Source organism: Python bivittatus, unplaced genomic scaffold (assembly GCF_059951505.1).
Source record: "Python bivittatus isolate LINGU-HERP-01145 unplaced genomic scaffold, Pbiv_v1 ctg000480_np1212, whole genome shotgun sequence".
NCBI lineage: Eukaryota > Metazoa > Chordata > Lepidosauria > Squamata > Pythonidae > Python > Python bivittatus.
In genome coordinates, this window is record NW_028277075.1 from 11,063,974 (window position 1) to 11,084,969 (window position 20,996).

The following is a 20,996-nucleotide window of genomic DNA, read 5'->3' on the forward strand; positions in this document are numbered from 1 at the left end:
AGGGAATTCTGGGAGTTGAAGTCCACTATCTTAAAGTGGCCAAGTTTGGACAACACTGCACTAGGCGTTTCTTAGGCTTAAGGTTGTAGCCTTGGACACCCAACATAATCCACAATTTGAGTTTCCCTTTTGATATGGAATTACTCTAGATTGTATGGTTCTGTATCTGCCCTTGGAAATGTTTTACTCATTTTTCATGCCTCCAAATTTTGCCCTCTTTCCAATGATTCCATACTTATCACTGTTAACCAGACACTGGGCAAGGCAGGAATCTTATCTTGGCTTTAAAATTCTTATAACTAGTTACATTATAAATAGATGATACTGCCTAGCTGAATTTTGAAATGCCCCACAGGAAATTCCCAGTGTGAGACATCTATAGTTCAGAGAGCAACCTTCCCCCAGGCAAGGACATGGAAGTGATGGAAATACGCTTTTTGTATAAAATATGCCATATATTGATGACATAATTGGGACCAAACTTTCCTTTGGCCAATTGCACTTTTTCTCACACAACAGAGAGACAGAGAATATAATGTGATGCTTATGAGTGTCAGTGTTCCCAATGATACTTTATTTAGTACCTGACAAGTTCCATTACCAATTTTATATTATTTTAACGATAAATAAGCAAATGGGAAACTATAATTTCGCAAAGCAAATGAATCATCTTTTTCCTTTTATGTTTTTAGTTTGCATTAGTTTTTAACTTTGCAATTGTAATTTTTAATAAAATTACTGTTAAAAAAAAGAGAGACACAGAGTGTGCTTTCAGACGTTTGCAAGGATGCTTTCGGATGCAGATCCAGAAGGTTCAGAAACCGAGGTATCCCAATCAAATCAGAATCCTGAGGTCAAAGACAGCTGCTTCGGTTCTCGCTCCAAGCTTTAGTTCTGTGAACCACGTTATTTGTACGGCCGCCCCCGGCGTGAAATGGGAAGGAAGTGTTGCAAAATGAGGTACTTCCAGGGTGAATAATTAGCCAGGCATATTTTCTTTCCAAATTATATTAACATGGCAGGGGCTAAGTGTAGGTTATTAGAGCAGGTATAGATTGTTTTTTCCTTTCACAGAATCACACACGACCGTCTGGAGGAAACAGGGCTTGCCTTGCAAAGAAATGCCCGCAGACATGGACTAGTAATGATTGCACGGAAACGGGGGGTGGGGGGAATAGTTAGCAAGAAGCAAAAATATTTTTTGAGAAGATACACCCATTTCCAGTCTCGAAGGGCAACCGATCGTCTTCCCCGCTCCTCTTCCTCTGCCTTTATCAACGCCCGCAGCTCATTCCCAACCACGCCAGCACCCTTCCTCCGCCGAAGCGGGAAATCCTGCTCCCTTCCCGGCCGGCCCCTCCCGCCTGTCCATGCCCCCACTGGTTCGTTGGACCCCGCAGGCCGGTTCTGCCAACGCCGGAGAATCGGCTGCCCGGCGATTGGAGCTCTTTTCTAAAAGGCGAGATGATGAGCTCATCCTCAGCCAATGGGAGACCACCTCGGACAGCCACCACCGTGCAAGTTGCAGCCTACACCCGGCTCCTCGGTCGTTGCAGCCTTCGCCCGAGCCGAGATGGACGCGGGCTCGGAAGGTCCCGCCTGCCTCACCTCCGCTCTGACGAGCCTCTTGGGGCCATCAGCTCTTCAAGGTATTGCCGAGTCCCGTGAGTCTGTGAGACCCACTTCCCTCCCTGCGCCTTCTGTAGCCACCTGTCCCTGCCGGTCCACTCTCCGTCACGGGTTTACATCATCTCCGGGATGATCCCAGTAACCGTGCAGCGCAATTTCATTGGTATTTGATACCAATGGAGTAGGCAGGGCTAGTCGAGGTCAGTTCCTCGTCCCCCTCCGGATGGCGAAGCTAATATAAGGCCGCGTGACTCCTAAGCTTAGGGTCGTGATTCCTAGGTCCGTTGCTTCTGCAGCGCCAGCAATGGATGCCACCTCCTGGCGGCGCCTTACTTAAGCCACTGAGATGCCTGCAACGGACCAAGCCAGAAGGAGCCTCTCCATCAGAGCATCTGTGCCTGCACTGCGGAAACCGAGGTCTTGGGCACCTCCATCTTGCGTGGGCCGTCCAGTGCGAAAAGCAACCTGCTTTTTCCATAGAGACAGGTCGCAAGCCGTTAGCAGCTGCCGTTTCGCGTCCGCCTGACCCGGGTACAGGAATCCAAAATAGCCATCGAGTTTCCTTCTGCCTCCACGCAGGGCTGCCACATCCAAGCGACCGCAGGAAGGAGTTAAAAGTTCTCTGCATTCTTTTTGCCATTTAGTGGTCCTTCGGACTTTTCCTAGACCAATTTTGTAGCCCTATAATAAGAGATTGCCATTTTATTTTAATTTTACTGCTGCTTCGGTCCCATTTCAATCAGTCCTGTGATTCTTAACCAGCCCCACCCAGATGGTCCTTCTGTTCCACCCAGATTTCAGATCTTAGCCACTTGCTACTTACTTGTTTCTCTAAAGAAGAGCTGTAGCTTTTGCTTCTTGGATTAGAATCATTGATTGACAAATGGTTGACAGTGGCCCTTATTACAATAATTCTTTGTAATACAGACATTTGCAAATACTGCAGGTGCTCAGTTGCCAGTATGTTTTGACAGCTTTAGATCCGGATTTAATTACTCTGCCCCCTTTCTCCTTAGACCTTTGGAAGTCTTGTTCGTTTTGCTCTGACAGCACCACTGGGTTTAGTACTAAGTTAGAGAAGGAAAGTCCCCTATTTTCTCAACCTGCAAAAGGGAATCTTTCTTCTAAGGTGGCACTTGTTGCAACATGCGAATGCGTCCTTGGCAGACATAGGTATATCTGTGGCCTTTCAGATGTAATTGAGCTACAGCTTCCTCAGTTCCACCCCATATGGCTGATGCTCAGGGTAATTCTGCCTTTGTTTCATGCATTGCAGGACCTGGATGGTAACAATCTCTTGAGAATGGCAACTTCTTAAGCCGAGTGTCTTTAGGACACTTTTTTGGAAATGGATTCAGAGTCCTGCACCCGAGCTTTTTCTCAGGCCCGGGTATATCTTGAACAAATTAGAAGCCGGGTTGCACCAGGGAGTATTGACGTACATGGTCCTGGGAAACGCGACTACCTGGTGGATGCAGCTAAACAGATCCGCCTGGCTCTAGAACGGGATGTAAGTGAAGACTATGAAGAAGCATTCAACCACTACAAGAATGGTGTGGATGTGCTACTCAGTGGGGTGCAAGGTAAGGTGGGGAAATGTAAAGAGGAGGTTATGAAGTATACTGGAGAAGGTGGAGCTTGGACACAAGCAGGTTGTTTGGCCAGGTTGTACGTGGTGACTTACAGGATTATCAGGAGTGATTTTGTTTTGGTGATTGATTTTCTTTTGCTGTATAGGCTCCAAATGATTCATCCAGGTAGATGAGACTTATGCCACTTTAAAGCAGGTGGGCAACCTGTAGCCATCTAGATTACACTGGGTGGCAGTTTGGGCTATGCTAGCTGGTAAATGATGGAAATAAGAAAAATTAAGCAGTATGATAAGAGGAAAATGAATAGACATATTGAAAGCAAACATATTTGGTTTTTTTCCCTATTATTTATTAGATTTACATCCCACCTTTATTTTGTACAAATCAAGGGAGTATATATAATGCTCCTTCCTCATTTTTCCCCCACAACAACAACCTTGTGAAGTGGGTTGGGCTGAGAGAGAGTGACTGGCCCAAGGTCACCCAGCTGGCTTCTGTGTATAAGGAAGGACTAGGACTCATGATGTCCTGGTTTCTAGTCCAACATTTTAACCACTGAGCCAAAATGGCTCTAAGTGTATACTTTTTCTAAGCAATTACTCACCAGTCACCATTCTCATTCATTCTTGGGTATCCAAATGGCTCACTCACTTTTCCTGTGCTCTCTTATCTCGTTCCCACCCATCCACTCAGAATAATTTCTCCTGGGTCATATTCAGAAGTTATACATTTTTTCCCCCAAACTCATTCCTAGTTCTTCCATTATCACAATATGCAGTTGTTACCAACCTTTGGATTTCTTCTTTGACATTCACCCACAATAACCTAGATGACACCAATTGATACTTTTGGACATAGATTTTAATCATTTAATTTGCAATTAAACTGCACCTTTGCTTCCCTACATGTATTCATCAGTTGCATTCTGCAAGATTTACTACCTTCATTCAGATCTATTGTACTGTTTGTTTCACAAATACTCAACATATAATTTTCTCCTTTTCATCATGCCCTTTACCATTTCTCCTACTTTCCGAGACACAATCTTCCATATGCCATGACATGCCCAGAGATATTGATCTCTGCTGCCCATAATGGCTTCGGTTGCTGAAGTCTTTCATATAAAGCTTTTTAGTAAGATACAGTAGCATCCTTAGTTGTACAATACCTATGCCACATGCAGCATTTCCTTTTAACAGTAAGGAGAGTACTGCTCAGTTTTGGCACAGTATGGCCATATATCACAAGTGCAACCAGAGCCATTTTTTACCCCAAGCAAGGTCATGCTATTCTATACAAGCTAGGCTCTCTAACTGAAAGACTGTCTGGCAACTAATTTCCTTCTCACATTCATACCTTTCTCAATAGCATAAAGGTTATCATCATTCTAATTCCAAGCACCTCTCTTTGATTTCAAAGCAGCTTACTTTGAAGTGGGTATGGTTTGGAAGACCATATGGCTCTAAATATTTGCAAAGTTTACATGACTGGGCAACCATATAGTAATTTCTGTCTTCATTGGAAAAGTTGATTCTGTGATTAACTGGCAGAAAAAATGAGAAAACAATGACAGTGGGTAATGATTACATTCACCCTAAGATTGGAATTAAGGCAATAGTGAAGAAGACGCTTAGAGTACTTACTGAGATACTGAGATGCTTTGACTGTTTTACTCACAGTATAACCGTAATGTTGAAAACAGTGGAAGGTCTACACAAAGAAGCAGAGACTTATCCCCTGTGGTTGGTTTGTTGTTTCAAGTAAGCTTCTAGCCCTTAAATATGCAAAGAGATGTTTGAAGATACGGTCAGTATTTGTTGGAATTTCAAAAGTTCAGAGGAGTTCCAAATAGGATTTCCAGTATTTCCAGTATTGCTGAGCTTAATGTGGAGTCCTTGGTGCTCTCTGAGCTTGATTGTTTGCTTGCAGACATTTCATTACTTGACTGGGTAGCATCATCAGTGCCAGTGAGTGTGGGGTTTGCTCCCTATTTATACACAGTAGATTGCTCTGGCAGTGTTAGTGGGGGTGTGGTTTTCTCCTTGGTAGTTCTTTGATTAGGGTATTGTTTTCTGCTTGATTGTTTGTCTGGTGTTAGTCCCTGCTTATCTGGGTGTAGGCTGCTGGTCTTTTTGTTTCCTTCTTAGCTTTTTTATTGCCTATTTTGAACGGAGTGTAAATGCGGTTTATCTCTATGTGTCTATTGATGCATGATTTGTCTGAATGCCAAGCTTCCAGGAATTCCCTAGCATTTTTAGATTTAGCTTCGTCTAGTATGCTCACACTTTCCCAGTCGAAACTATGGTTGAGTCTGTCTATATGTTGTGAAATTAAGGAGCTTTCATTGTGTTTTTTGACTGCTAGTGCTGGTGTTCATGGATGCACTCTGCTAGCCTTCTGCTTGTCTGTCCTACATAGTGGCTGTTACAGTCCTTACACTGTATGTTGTAGCTGATTCCTGTTTTTTCTTCTTGGGCTACTGAGTCTTTTGGTTTAATTAAAATGTTTCCGGAATCTTTAGTTGGTTTGTGTGCTACAGTGATTCTGTGTGGTTGTAATAGTCTGTTGGTTGTTTCTGAGATGTTTTTGATGTATGGCAGTGTTATCCTTTTCATAGCTTGTATTGGTTGTTCTGTAGTGCATTGAGCGGTCAAGTACTTTTTGATAAAGTTGTGTGGATATCCATTTTGTTGGAAGATGTTGTATAGATGGTCTGTTTCCAATTTCTGCTGTTCTGGGTTGCTGCAGTGTGTTTGTACTTGTCTGAATAATGTTCTTACGCAGCTTCTCTTGTGGGAGGTTGAGTTGTTACTTTGGTAATGGAGCACTTGGTTAATGTGGGTTGTTTTTCAATAGACTTGCATTTCTAATTTGCCATTGTTTCCTCTGCTGATGGGCTTAATGTCCTGAGTAACATCTTGGCTTGGTTTATGCATGCTGCAGAATTAGTTAAGTCTGATTGATGATTTATTATATGCCATCAAGTTGGTGTTGACTGATAGATTTTCTCCATGACAGTCTGTTTCTAACCTGATCCTTCAGGTTTCCTAATAGCCTACCCCATCACTGCTGTTGCTGAGTCCACCCACCTTGCTGTTGGTCATCCTCTTCTTCTATTTCTTTCCACCTTTCCCAGCATTAGAGCCTTCTGCAGAGAGCTAAGTCTTCACATAATATGTCCACTCCAATGATTTATTCATAGCTAACACTGTTTTCAAATGATCAAAGAGACACCTGTATACATGGACATCACCAGGTGGAGTACATAGCAAATAAATTGACTATATTATTCCTAAAAAGAGGTTAGGGACTGATCATCTTGGAGAAAATCTATCTCTGTGATCGCTAAGAGTCGACAATGACTGGACAGCACATAATTAATCAATTAGTTTACCACTGTCTTCTCCTTCGCAGTATAAATTGATGTCTTTGCCATTCTCACATCCAGCACCCTCCTATATCGCTGCAACCCAGTATAGATGCAGCTTGCTTTAGCTGGGCAGCTGGGATGGCCATCATGACTTGGGTGACCCCACTGGGAATATATACTCTTGGCATATATTCCTGACATTCTTTGCTCATCCCTCCCAGAAACACCCCTATCCCACCATGATGAGTCAGCATAGCAGGTGTGGAGAGGGGAGATTTTAAGAAGGTAAATACTAAATTTACTAAATACGTTGTATAAACCTTCCTCTAATATATTTTAAAAATTGGCAAGTTAGAAGAACAAGGAATATAATTTATCCTCCCCTCTTTTATGCTACCTAACTTTCCTGCATCCCATGATTCCTCCTTTCCTTGGAAAATGGCCAAAACGCTATCTTCCACTTTCAGCTGAAATGGAAGAATCAGTTTTACTAATTCAGGATTCAAGCTCTAGACTCTTCTGCCACATATATAGATTAGATGAAACTGAAGTGGGAAGGGAAGCTAGAGTTGTGATGTCTGGAAGACCCAACTATTTAGAAAGGTGCATATATATTTAGTCCTTAGGGCCCCAATCTGCCTTTTTCGAGGGAAGTTGGGAATATATATTATTATTATTACTAGATTTTTATCCCACCTTTTTTTTAATTTGATCAACTCAAAGTAGTGAACGTATCTCTGCCTCCTGTTTTCCCACAATAGCCCTGTGAGGTGGGTTGGGCTGAAAGAGTGACTGGCCCAAAGTCACCCAGCCAGCTTTGATGCATAAGGGAGGCCTAGAACTCACCGTCTCCTGATTTATTTATTTATTTATTTCCAGCCCCTTAACCACTACACCATTTAAAGAGTTTTGATTGCTTCTCAGTGGGGATGTGAAATTTGATGTTGCTATGTATTTTTTTGAACTTAAATTATGAAATAGGATACAGAAGCAGCTCAGAATTCAGAATGATGATAGTGGCATAAAAGCCCAATAAATAAATAAAGATGGCCTAAGAATAATTAATACACATAACTTTTGACAGTGGATCCTAACAAAGAGCGCCGTGAGGCCGTGAAGCGGAAGATCACCCAATATTTAAAACGGGCAGAGGAGATCTTCAACTGCCACCTACAACGGAATCTGGGGAATGGCAATTCCATTGAAACGGTGAGAAACCTGACAGTTGTGGAGTGTTAACAGGACTCTAGCAAGATCCTTTAATGAGCCCATTGTTTGAAACATTTCTGGATGCAGAGAGAATGAAAGCAGAGCAGTTAAGGTGGAAGAGAACAGGCAGGCCTTCAAAATGAAGACTTTCTAGCATGAGAAGGTGCCACCCTTGATTTGGAAGCCAAAGGGATCTAGCTTAAATTGCTTGCCAGTTCAGCATCTCCCAGACAAACAGAATCACAGAATAATATGGTTGGAAGGTTCTTGGAGATCCAGTGTTTCTCAACCATGGCAACTTTAAGATGTGTGGACTTCAACTCCCAGAATTCCCCAGCCAGCTATGCTGGCTGGGGAATTCTGGAAGTTGAAGTCCACACATCTTAAAGTTGCCAAGGTTGAGAAACACTGTTCTAGTCCAACTCCCTGCCGAGAGCAGGAATCCACATACAATCCCAGACAAATGGTTGTCTCACCTTTGCTTAAAAACTTTTCTGCTGCACTTCAAGTGTTATATCATAATATTACAGAAGCAGAGAAGAATGTGTAAGGAAGAGAAATGCATTTTGAAGATTCTGGCTTTGTTTACTTCTGGTGCATCCAGAACTGCAAGAAAGGAATGGGTGAAATTTAAGAAGAAAATTATTGTTTAGGTAGATACTGTTTTAAACTAGGAGGTTATATGGAGGACTGGTAGAAATAATCTTTACATAGAATGGATGAAAATCCAGACCTGTGTTGGGCTGTGCAAGTTTTGAAATTGTAAGAGAAGTTTCTTTCTATACAGATTACAGAGTTATCCTTTCAATAAATTTTCAGTTTCTAGAGGAAACTTAGAAAGAAGGAAGTTGTCAGACAGAAATTCCATGCTTAATGGGTGATATGCTATTTCAGTTTAATGTCATTATTATCCCTTTTTTGCCTATATATTTCCAATCTCTTCTTTACAGATAATTTCAATTGATTAAATGCTGAATCCTTGAAACAAAATTATAATATAATAAATATAATATAATATAATAATATAAATCATATGCAAATATTTTGCCTAAATTATTCTGGATTCCTAAATTCAGTTTTGGATGTTTCTACTCATGTCTATTTTATCAGAGTTCTCAGATGCACAGAGATTTCTAACTTGAAGTCATGGATGTGAGAAGCTTTCCCCCTCAATACAGGATGTTGATATTGGGGCTGGAATTTGTATGTTCAGTTACCTTCTCCATTTTAAATCCATGATAGTAGGCGGAAACCCTGCATAGGTGTGCTCAACCTATATTGGATTTGTGTGGGTGTGACATTGTAACTATTATAAAGAAGACCTTGAGTTGAGATTGACTCCTGGTCATGTCATCCATGTAGTTCCCTTGGCAACAGTATGTAAGTGGCTTGCTATTTCTTCTTTTGAGATTATTTTTCAGATTCCTAATAGCCAGCAGCTCTGGGATTAAACATGTACTAACTTGCCTTTTTCATTATACTTTGTAAGAGATTTGAAGAAAAAAGATGCATTTTTGTATGAGTGGTTGATGCTATTATGTCAATATTGTACTGCCAATTACTGCTTTTCATTATACTTTTGTGTTTATTACTTCTTGACCCCCCCTCCCCAAAATGGAGGATTTATCCAGAAAAAGCAATAACTACAAATTGGCTGAAAAGTTTTAAATAGTTGTAAGATTAGATGTATTTATTTATTTACCATATTGATAAGCTGTCTGAATCAAATAGGCCTCTAGGCAGCACATAGTACAGCTGGTATACACAGCTAAAACTAAAAACATAAATGTAACAAAATCATAATATCAAGTCTAAACAAAAATAAAATATAAAAGAGGCATCAGGAAAACTGGGAAATGACATGGTTTTAACTTGTCTCTCAAATACAAGGAGGGAGGAGGCCATCTTCACTTCCAGAGGTAAAACATTCCAAACTGTAGGGACCACCACTGAGGAGGCCAATCATTGGTTCATGTTCCATAGACCTTGCAGAGGAGGGGGACCCTTCACAGGCCCTTTCTAAGTGTTCATACCAGTCAGGCAGATTCTATCTTGGTAAAGGGTTACTTGATATAACCTGGTCCAGCACTGTGAAGAGCTTTAAAAGGGCTTTAAATTTTTTAGGTGAAATCTGATAGCTTTGGATCATGTGGATACAGTAGTGCTTATACATTTGTGAACCCTTTTGAATTTTCAATATTTCTGCATAAGTATAACCTAAAACATGATCAGTTCTCTACACAAGTCCTAAAACTAGATGAAGAGAACCCAATTAAACTGAAGACAGCTCTGCAAAAGTGGAGCTGACGATCGCGGCAAAGACCAAGGAACTGGTAAGTGGACCAGTTCTGTGGAACCTCTCCAGATAAGGAGAGGATGGGAGATTGCCCACATATGCTCTGGACAGCTGGTCCTCTCAAGGAGACTGCAGGACAGTGGTTTTTCATGGGTTTGAGTGTCGGGAGACAATGTAAAAGGAAGTAAAAGGCAGAAATATAAACTTGGTTTATTTGATCAAGGTTAAAGTTGATGTTTTATGGATTTGTTTATAAATAAGAGGTGGGTTATGGGATGAAAAGATAAGACATCAACTTTTCAGTCCTGGTGTCAGCAGGAAGTCCATAAGGGGTTGCCAGAAGTAGCAGTATATCTTGTTTTAATTGAGTGAAGGCAGACTCACCTGGTGTTTTCCAACTTGTCATTCCAATGGTCTCTAACTTAAAAGTAGTTAATGAGCAATTTCCAAAAGTGATTAGAAAGTAAGGTTTGCGAACTTAATGTTCTTTAAAAGTCTCTGCCGTGGTTGCAAGCAAAATGGATAATCCTGTCGTCCAAATCCATGGAAAACCACTGTCCTGCAGTCTCCTTGTGAGGAGCAGCCTCTGGAGCACAAGTGGGCAATCTCCCATCCTCTCCTTATCCGGAGAGATTCCAAGGAACCAGTCTACTTACTGGTTCCTTGGTCCTTGTTGCAGTCTTTGCAACAGCAAAGCAGAGCCATCTTCAGTTCGCTATTCCTCCCCCGGAAGTCTAGATTTTTTTACTCTGTCACATTTGAGCATGTTGAGAGAATGCCTCAACAATTTTAAGTGTCTTGTTCAGTTTAACTTTGTTTTGCACCAGTCTTGTATTTTCCTGAATTTGCATCAACACTGTATTTGGCTTGCATATAAAATATCATGGTTTCATCAATAAAGTTTCATTGTATTGTCAGTGTCCATGACCACTTTTAAATAAATTGCTTTGAAGTATAATATCATCCCTGTAGAAGTTTCACAGGAAACATATGCTTTGTAAACTCTTAAATTGAGGAGGAATAGGATACTTTGGAACTAGAGGAGGTGACAAAAAATTTCTCCTGATGTTATGGAACCTAACCACATGGCCACAGTCTTTTCCATGTGAGTCCTAGAATGCTTTTAGAACTATGGCTGATCTGTAATATGAAGTGGATTATAAATGCTGCAGTTTTCAACAATAGCTGAAAATCCCAAAACATTTGCAGCATATGAATAAATACATATGGGTTTGAAAAGGTCAATAAAGCTTGATTGCTCATAATTGTCTGACTTCATTTTGTACCACTCTTTATGGCTCTTCAAATAAAGATGTGTTTCCTTCCTTATTGGTTATAGGGTTACAGCAGTCTTCGCTTTCGTCCTATAAGGACACTCAGCACACCAGTGGAGAACCTTAAGCACTGTAAAGTAGTGGGAATAATTGATAAGGTAAACTCACTGTTTATGCTGGATAACTAGCTTCAGGCAACAGAGATGTTCCAGAAGAATGCATGAAGAAGCAGAAGCAGGCATGAAGTCCTAGAGAACCATAAAAACTAATCTGCCTATTGTGGCAAATGTGTTTTCATACTAGAGCCTCATTAAGGCAAGCTTTTCACTTTGATGAAGATAGTTCCAGCCTAGGAAATGATCAGCAACTGATCAGAGATGGCAAACTCAACACTTGGAAAGTGAAGGAATTTTCCTTAGAGATTACTTGTGTGTCTAACATAAAAACTCAATAAGATTGAGCATTCTGAAATTGGAAGCAGTAGGAGAAGGCTGAGGGTGAGATCTAGGGAGTAGGAGTTGGTGGGCTAGGGGTCTAGAGGTCAGATATCTCTGGCCCTAGAACAAATTCTCCAAATGATCTCAGTATACCAGCAGATTAATATAGGAGCAGGTCCATCTTGGTGTTGATATGTATTGTGTTGCTTATAGGTGCAAATAGTTCAGGATCCAGCTACTGGGGACACCTTTATATTGAAGGTATGTGGCTTTCTCTTTTTCTGTTCTCTTTCACAGAAAGTCCTAGGTATGGCACCACTGTGGAGCTAACATGGCCCTGAATTATTTTGTCCTGCATCTGCATTTCTGGAGCCATTGCAGAATGGAAACATATAAAACATTACAAATGTGACCATTTTGGGCATTCTGGGTTGTTCTGAGCATTGCAACTGAACCTGTAACAATCTGCCACTCTCGATTCCCAACAAAAGAAGATCTCCTTGAAAACCGATATGGATTCAAAGAAAAGCTCATTTATTGAGAAGTAGTGTACAGGTCCAAAGCATTGCTAAGACTAAGCCCGCGCACGCCAAAATGTTACTTTTGCCCATTTCTCAGTGCACCCCCCCTTGCCTCTTAGCCCCTAGCTCTCACAGTCCTCTCACCTTCGCACGTTGATATGGCCTTGAGCATTCCTGAGAATCCAGTAACAGCCCATCTGCTTCTAACGATTATGGCCGCTCATCTTCCCAGCATGCCCCCCCCCCCCCGCTTTCCTATCTGTAATGGCAGAAATGAAGCAAGCTAGCTAGCAGGTTGGTTAATTGATTGCGAGAATTCTGACAGAACCTTTCTTTTGCTGTTTGGTTTTGGGGGTGTTTTTGGTTTTAATCCAGCCTTGCCAATATGGCAATAGAAACTAGTTGGGGAAGGTGTGAGAATATGGATCTATCTTATCTATGTTTTGTGATGGGCCTTGGCTATTTTGCATATTGTGAAAAAAGTTGTTGAAGTCTCTTGTTCTGAAGGAAGTTATAAGCAGATTTGCTTTTTGTCACATCAACAGATACATTTGGCCTTACTAATAAAGTAATAGTGTTAATTATGTTACCTTTATATGTAAAATCTTCCACCTCTAATATTGTTTATTAAAATTCATTGGTGCTGATTTCATATATGGCACCAGTCTCTACCAGGGGTTGCTTATTGGAGGAAAGGGGCAGGAAGTGATCTTTCCAGCCCCCCCCCTTACAGTAACCCTCTGATGTTGTCCTGGGAGTTTCCTTAGCCCTCTAGAGCAGCTTTGAAGAGGGAAGCAGGAACTGTGAAGAACACTTTTGGCTCCTTTCCTCTAGTACAAGCCAGATTCCACTAAGCGCTAGATTCATCTCAGTGAGAATGTGGAAGAGGGCATGTATGTATGTATGCATATCTTATTTACATGCTGCTTGAGATAATAGACTAGATAAAAAGGTTTGTTTATGGGAAGAAGGGAACCATGATATGTAATATGGGAGAGTGGAGATGGTAATTGATATGTTGGTAACAGCTGCAAAGAAGATCAAAGATGCTTCTTTATATATCTTCCTTTTTCTTTCTTTTTTGTTATCCTCTACTTTTTCTTTTACCCTTTTATAATTTCTTTCTTTTTCTATTCTTCTGTTTCTGTAGTTTTTTAAACCTTTGTAAAATCTTCTTTTAATAAAAAATATTTTTTTTAAAAAAGATAATAGGCTAGAAAAATTATGGAGGAATTCTGTGGTCTGTGTGGAATGGTAGCTTTGAAGGTCAACTTTCACTTGTGCTTATAGAAGAAGGAACAGTAAGAACAAGCATGGACCTTTAACCCCACTGGAGTAAGCTACTGGGCTCTTCTGGCCTGAGGAGATCCCAAACCGATTTTTTCTGATTTTATTTTCTTTTTTTTCAGAGCATCCCCAAATCCCATGTGGAGACCCGGGAAAGACAGACCATCATCCCACATGGAATCCCCTTCATGACAGAATTATTGTGCTATTCTGTAAGTAAGGACTCCATCTTCCTCCATTTGGAACATGTGAAAGGTGAGTATTTGTTGCTAGATACGTTGCACTCCTGATTTCATCTCCCAGGCCTGCCTGCTGTAAATGTTGTATAGTTCATGTGTGAGAAATAAAAAAGAATCAGGAATGTGGTAGCACCTTTTTTGATTAATAAAAGATGATATCAGGCTCCTTCTGCTTTTTTGCTACCATGACTCTCCTCTTACAACCACAAGAAGGTCCCATTGACAGCTCTGGTAATAGCAGGAATAAGATTACAGAGGGAGCAAGCCCATGTGTAGGAAGATAGTTACTTGTTTGGGATTCAGTAAGAGAGAATTCTAATGAGCCATCTGAATTCTGTCTTAAAAGTGGTGGCTAGTGTTGGCAGGAATAATGGGTGTGGCTACTAGAGGTCTGGAGTTGCAGTGTTTCCAACTATTTCTAGCTATTACTTTTCTCCCTTTCCTCCTACAGGAGGAAACCTCTGGTTATATCTTAATTCACAACATGGTTCTGCCTCTGTCCGCTCTCCCTTGTTGAGTCCAAAGCTCACATTGGATTTTGGGTATACCAAGGAGGAGGAGCACATAGGAAAGCTTCAAGAAACTGGTTCTGAGTCTCAGCACAGCTGCAATATCTATCCTGAAAACAATAATGACCCAATTCCTATATTTGTAAATCATCCCCTATTGAAAAAAATGGACTATTTGTTGTCTACGAAGCAGTCATCCAACCACCTTTCTGCTAGAACCTTGAGTGACCACAGGTGGTATAATGAAAAGGCAGGTGGACCATGGAAGAAGAATCTAAGCACAACACACCCCTTTCCTGGTGCTACAGAATCTACATTCAAAACAGTACCTCAGGAACATAACAACTCAGTCAGCCAGAGACTGACTTTCAGGTCCTGTGATTCACTTATGACAATTGATGGCAGCAGAAGTATATCTGAGAAAGAGGCTCCTCAGCCAGAATCAAAACCACAAACAGGTGAAAGACTTAGACACTCTGCCTTGGAAGCAACAAGAGGATACAACAAATCAAAGACAGAAACTCCATGGCAAAAACAATTGTATCCTGGAACTCTTGAGGAGGACCATGGGGAGAAGATAGAAATGAGAGAAGAAGAGACTTTTGTGCAGAGAGCACTGATTCTTGATCACAAACATCTCAAAACCCAATCAAGAGTAGGGTGGCATGGATCTTCAGTGGAACCAGTTGTCCAAAGCCATAGCCCTGTCATTTGGAGCATAAATGAGGAGCAGGTCCAAGTTTGGGCAGCAGAATTGATTTTGGCTCTGGAAGGTCTCCACCAACAGGGAATCCTGTGCCAGGATCTCAACCCACGAAATCTGCTATTAGATGACACTGGTAAGTTTCTCTTCAAATAGTGAAGGAAAGCTTTAGTCCTTCATGTGGTGTAGTGATGTGTGATTTTATTAGAAAGTCACTTTTCTTTTATCCTTGAGCTGTATGTACTGTATAAAAAATACTGTATGAAAAATAAATATTCTTTCATTATTATATAATATGGTCAAAGTATTGGGAGGCTGATATTCTTTAAAGTCATTTGGATCATGTTTGTCTATATAATTCCTTATCATTTTTCCTTTGACATAAAGGGAAACAATGATAGACTGCATGTATAATTGTATAATAAAATGGGTGCCTCAGATGTATACCTGGGGTAAACTAAATCATTCAGGAGAAAGAAAAACACAATAAAAATATAACTTCAGGATCCCTTCTCTAGTTGGTGTTACGTTCATTGCAGCTGAATATCACCACTACTTTTACAGCAGAGCCACAAAGTAATTGGCTGGGGAGTAAAAAGCAGAAATGACAACAGGGCTTAATGCCTGGCTTTGCAGTGCTAACCACTCTTGATATTCTTCGTAGGTCACCTCCGTCTCACGTACTTTGGCCAGTGGAGTGAGGTTGAGCCGCAGTGTAGCAGCCAAGCAGTAGACGATTTGTATTGTGCTCCAGGTATGACTAAGGACTGTTGTGACCCTGCTCTTTGTATCTGGGAAGGCTCATATACAAAGGTGTATGTGGGGGGAAGGGAATGAGCATAGCAGTGGAGACAGCCCATAACAGACTGCTCCAAAAACTTTTAGAGGTTTTGCCAGTGTTGTTCTTCTGCATCTCCGGGCTTTAATTTATGTTTGTGTGCTTGGTTATTTTGCAGAGGTGGGTGGAATTTCTGAACTGACAGAAGCCTGTGATTGGTGGAGTTTTGGTGCGCTGCTTTATGAGTTATTGAATGGAGTGGTGAGTAGCCTGAAAGCATTGAATCTCAAGGTGCAATCCAGTATTAAGATCCCAGAAAAAATGCTACTAACAGCACTAGCTAAAAATGTACCATCAATAGGAGCTTGGCTCTAGGACAAGGTGGGAAGCTGTTTTTGTACTGCTCTCCCTCCCTGCATGAGATGCTGGACCTCATTACTGAACTGGATTTCCAGGAGCTGACTGTTCTTGGGGATTTCAACTTGCCTTCCCTGGGAGACAAATCAGAAGTGGCTCAGGAGTTCATGATGACCATGGTCCACTGGTCCACTGGTCTTCCCAATGAACACTGGAGGCCAGTCATTAGATCTGGTTTTTGTCTTGGGGCAGTTGCAACACGATCTAACACTCGGAGACATTAACATCTGTCCCCTGTCATGGTTGGATTGCTGATTGCTGTGGAGCTGCCTGGTGCCATGTACCTTTCTAGGTAGGGTAGTCCCATTCAGTTAGCCCTCCTGAGGTATCAGTTTCCAGAAGGCACTTGGGGAGTTTCCCCAGCTGATGGTGGGCTGTTCCATCAAGGCCTTAGCTACTTGTTGCAACACGGAGGAAGTATCTGCCTTAGGCAAAATTGAACCTGAATTCTGTCTCCTGACTTCCCAACCCCGGGGGTAGGAGGTAAGGAGGAGGCATGGCTTTTCAAGCAACTCCAAGGAATTAAGCAAGCCAAGAGATACCTAGAGCACCATTGCTATAATATGAAGAGTGGTTCTGACCTAGCATGAATGAGACCCAATATTGGGGTAGACACTGGCAATAACAGCAGTGAAATGTTGACATTTCTCCATTCTTATTGTGTCTACAGATTGCTGCCCAGCAGCCCTCTTTAAAGTGTTATGGGCTCTACGGGCAGGGATGGATATGAGAAGCATCTGAAGTGCTGTGAGGAATTTCTCTAGGCATCTGGAGGACATACAGATTCACTCAGAGTTGGATCCCAGCTAGGCAAGCCCAGAGGAGACGGTTGAGGCTTTGTATGGCAAAGTTACCTGGGATGAGTTTGACCCTGTGAATCCTGAGAAAGTGGACAGGGTTCTTTACAACCTCAGCTTAACCACTTGCAGTCTGGACTCTTGCCCTTCCTGGTTGGTGAAAGCTTCCAGGAAGTGATGGGGAGCTGGGCTGGGGCTATGGTGAACGTGTCCTTGAGAGGTAACATAGTGGAGAAAGTGGTTGGGCTGCAGCAGCAACAGGTCGTGGAAGAAATGTTGAATTATTTGGACCTGTTTCAGTCAAGTTTTAGACTTGGGTTTAGCACAGAGTCTGCATTGATCTTGCTTATGGATATCTCTGATAGGACTGGGACAGGGATAATGCTCCCTCCTGACCCTGCCTGGCCTTTCAACAGCTCTTGATACCATAAATTAAATTATCCTTTTGAGCCATCTCCAACAGGAGCAAAAGCAGGAGCATGTTTTGCAGTGGTTCTCCTCCTTCCTGAATGGATAGTTTCAGTTGGTGGTGGTAGGGGAAGAGGTTGAGCCCTAGGCCCCTTAACCATGAGACTTCACAGAACTTGATGCTCTTCCCACTTCTATTTAATATTTGCGTGAAACTGCTGAGTGAAATCATCCATCAATGTGGGTCCTTCTATGGAATAATATTCCTCCTCAACATTTGAACAGCCTCCTCCCTCCAGGCCTTCAGGAAATTAGTGGCTATTCCATCAAGCCATGGGGCCAGTTTACTATAATAATCCCTGAGAAGGAATTGGTTTTATTCTTCTGAGTATGTATCGTTCCATTTGTTTTTTTAAATTGATTTGTATTGTTTTAATCATAACTACATACTGTGGAGTTGTATGCCAGTTGGAGCAGCTTATAAGGCCAATAAGTAAGTAAATAAATAAAGTCATGCGCATAACTGCAACACACCCTGCGTAGGGCTGCCTCTGAATCTCTGAATGTCTTCTGTATGGTATTACCTTTGAAGATCACCCTCAAAAGACAACTGGTGCAAAATGCAGTGGCGTGTAACACCTATATTCCAACCACTGCACTGGTTCCCAGACAGTTTCTGGGTGCAATACAAAGTATTAGTCTTAACCTATAAAACTCAATTTGGCTTGGGGCCAAGGTACCTGTAATACCACCTCTGCAGAGAAGCAAATCACCCATTATGCACACCCTATTCAAAACTTTTTGTTAGTCCAGATAATCCTAACCCAGTTTTTGGAGACAAAAGGAGCAGGAGTCACAAACAATAGTTTTCGTTAGCAGCCCCTGAACTTTGGAATACTCTTTTGCAGGTTTAAGGAAGCCCTTTCATTGTGGGCCTTCCAGAAGAGAGTGAAAATGGAATTGTTCTGGAGGAGATTTGTTCACTGACAAATGTTGTCACTCTGTAGACAGTATTTATGATATTTTGACTACAATGGACATTGTTTGATGTTAAGTTTTAAGATGTATAATGTGTTTTATGGGAGGTAGTTCAATTATAACAGTACAACTAGGTCTTGATTAGTGCAGATAATGAATCCCATGAAGTGGTTGCATTATTCAAATTTGCACTATTCAAAGTTATCATTACATGTAAAATATGGTAAATTGGTTCCAATTCGATGGAAGTAGGCAATGAAAAAAGCAGTAATGAATCTCTTCTTTTTTGTACTTGTGTTTTTATCTGAAGGAATCTTTTTTTGTCAAGAGCATTTCTTAAAACGATTAAAACAAATCACAAAAATGGCAGGCAACAGCACATGCATATGTGAAGAGAAACAAGCGCAGACTGAAACAGCAGTGTCTAAAATCCTAGTGGTACCCTGTACCCTCAACTGCGCATGCACTAGCCTCACATGAACTGAACTTTGGTTTGCATTAAACACGACCTGGTATTGTTGTACAATTTGGACTAAATAGAATATTGTGTTATTCAAAGTCACATTGTGATCTAGCTCTATAGAAGTACAATACAAGGTGCAAAATGCCTGCACTTGAGACCCACTTACTGGTAATTGTTAGTTTTGTTAATACATTGTCTCCTTTATGTGAGTGGCACAGTAAAGGGAGTTGTTTGTCTTATAAGCAAAGGCAGCTAATATTCTAATTTCTAAATAGCCTCACTTCTCTTTTACAGTCTTTATCGCAGAATCACCCCTCAGGGATTCATCCACACACCCAGATCCATCTTCCAGAAAAGCTCAGCCAGTCTGCTTCATCACTGCTGTCAGAGGTGAGGTTGCTATTCAAGTATCAGAAGTGCAAGATTAGTAAGAAAAAACAAATGTTTTGCTACGCAGTGCGAATCTGAATTAGTCTTTTTTTTTTTTTTTTAGCTGCTGCAGTACGATCCTAAGCAACGTTTGGGCTCTGGTGAAAATGGTGCAAGCAAGATTAAGTCACACATTTTTTTCAGTTCGATCCAATGGAATAAGATGGTTGCAAACTAAGTTCTAAATGCAAGGGATAGTGGTAGGATTATGCTTGGTAGAAAACCAAATTGAGTCTGTTGAATTGTGCTCCAGACAGATGATCCACATCCTTTCAAAAGCACTTGTTCCTGTATGATACACTGAGCCTTATGAATCGGAGACATTGGCACTGCCATTGCTTGGGGAAGAATCCACAGAACTGGGCTGGGACCTGTGTGCTTAGACTTCTGCTCCTATTCTGCTTCCTAACCCTGTGCCAGTAGCAGCTTCACAAAAATCCTAGCCATCTCAAGATTCCTGTAAGGCAGTGATGACAACTGTGGAGCCCTAAAGATGTCCAATGGTAACACAATAGTTGAAGTCAAACACCCTGCCATTGCTGCAAACTCTGGCACTTAAAGACCAAATATGGTGTGTCCTTACAACAGTATAAGTAGGGCCTCATTTTCTTATCCTACTTGATTTTCCCCCAAAAAATATGACCAGAAGGAGATAGCTTTACATTGTATTTGTTCCCGTATCTTATGTTTAGGTCAGCTTTCCAGTTGGTTCTTTAATCTTTCCTTTGTACGCATTTGCCCTATAAAATCCTCACATTTGTCACCCCATTGTTTTTTATTTGAAGCACATTACAACTTTTGCAGGTTGGTGGTGCAGTTCTATGAATGTACCACTAGAGGGACATTTTCAGTGACCTTTATGTACTACAGCTTGCATGTCCTCTTCAGAAAATGACTTCTTTGTAGAACTGTGACTTTTTACCTAGCAAGGAAGTGAGCAGAAGACCACTCTTTGGACTCCTTTCTGTGGATCGTCCATTGTCTTGTCTCTAATTATTGTAACATCAATAAAACAACTGGAGCACAAGGACTTTTGTGAATCTCTAGAAATGTTGCCACCTGCCTCAAATAAGGTTTTCAAAAGGCCTAGATTGGACAGTACCAGAAGAGCCACACTAATGCTACAGGTCTAGCAGTGCTACTAGAAATGGCACATGTATTGAGGTGGTCATGCTGTCTGGGCCCCAGTTGCAGAGCGTACATGGATGCTGGATGGACAAAGCTGTGCAACAATACCTTATTTGAGGCAAAGGAAGAAAACTTCTGCCCTCAAACAGAAAATGGAAGCAAGTTCTGGTTAAGGTTGGAAATGTTTTTTTGTCATATGATTCACTTAACACTGACTCTCTGACATCCTAAATAGTGCATAGAGTGTGTGGCACAATCTTTTTCCAATCATGTTTTTCTTCACATATAAACAGTTCTTTAATATGAGTCTGTAAATAACATTAAGCCTAATGGTGATTTGTTGGACTAATCACTGAGGGCTAACACACATAAATAAATTGAACACATTACAGCTTGTTAATGTTAAACAGAATATACTAATCAGGCCATATTTAAATCCCATGGAGAAAAGCCAAGTCTGGTCTCAACCCACTGAGCCAACACTGAACTATATTCAGCCTGAGATTTACTTTTACTAAATCTCAGCAGCTGA

At 41.3% G+C, this 20,996-nt stretch overlaps 1 protein-coding gene across 2 annotated transcripts; it reads left to right on the forward strand.

The window, feature by feature from the left end:
• The first annotated feature begins 20 nt into the window (after positions 1-20).
• Positions 21-20,352, forward strand: RPS6KL1 (ribosomal protein S6 kinase like 1). 2 transcript variants are annotated; one of them, XM_007425438.4, is made up of 11 exons: positions 21-1,649; positions 2,906-3,212; positions 7,676-7,800; positions 11,436-11,528; positions 12,021-12,068; positions 13,738-13,870; positions 14,306-15,202; positions 15,731-15,820; positions 16,023-16,105; positions 19,202-19,297; positions 19,401-20,351. In XM_007425438.4, the coding sequence occupies exons 2-11, from the start codon at positions 2,978-2,980 to the stop codon at positions 19,512-19,514; spliced, it is 1,914 nt and encodes a 637-aa protein (XP_007425500.2). In that variant the 5' UTR covers positions 21-1,649; positions 2,906-2,977; the 3' UTR covers positions 19,515-20,351. The 2 variants fall into 2 exon arrangements, with proteins under 2 accessions (XP_007425500.2, XP_025020670.2); XM_025164902.2 differs by lacking the exon at positions 21-1,649 and adding an exon at positions 1,810-2,160 and having other exon boundaries at positions 19,401-20,352.
• The last annotated feature ends 644 nt before the right edge of the window (positions 20,353-20,996 follow it).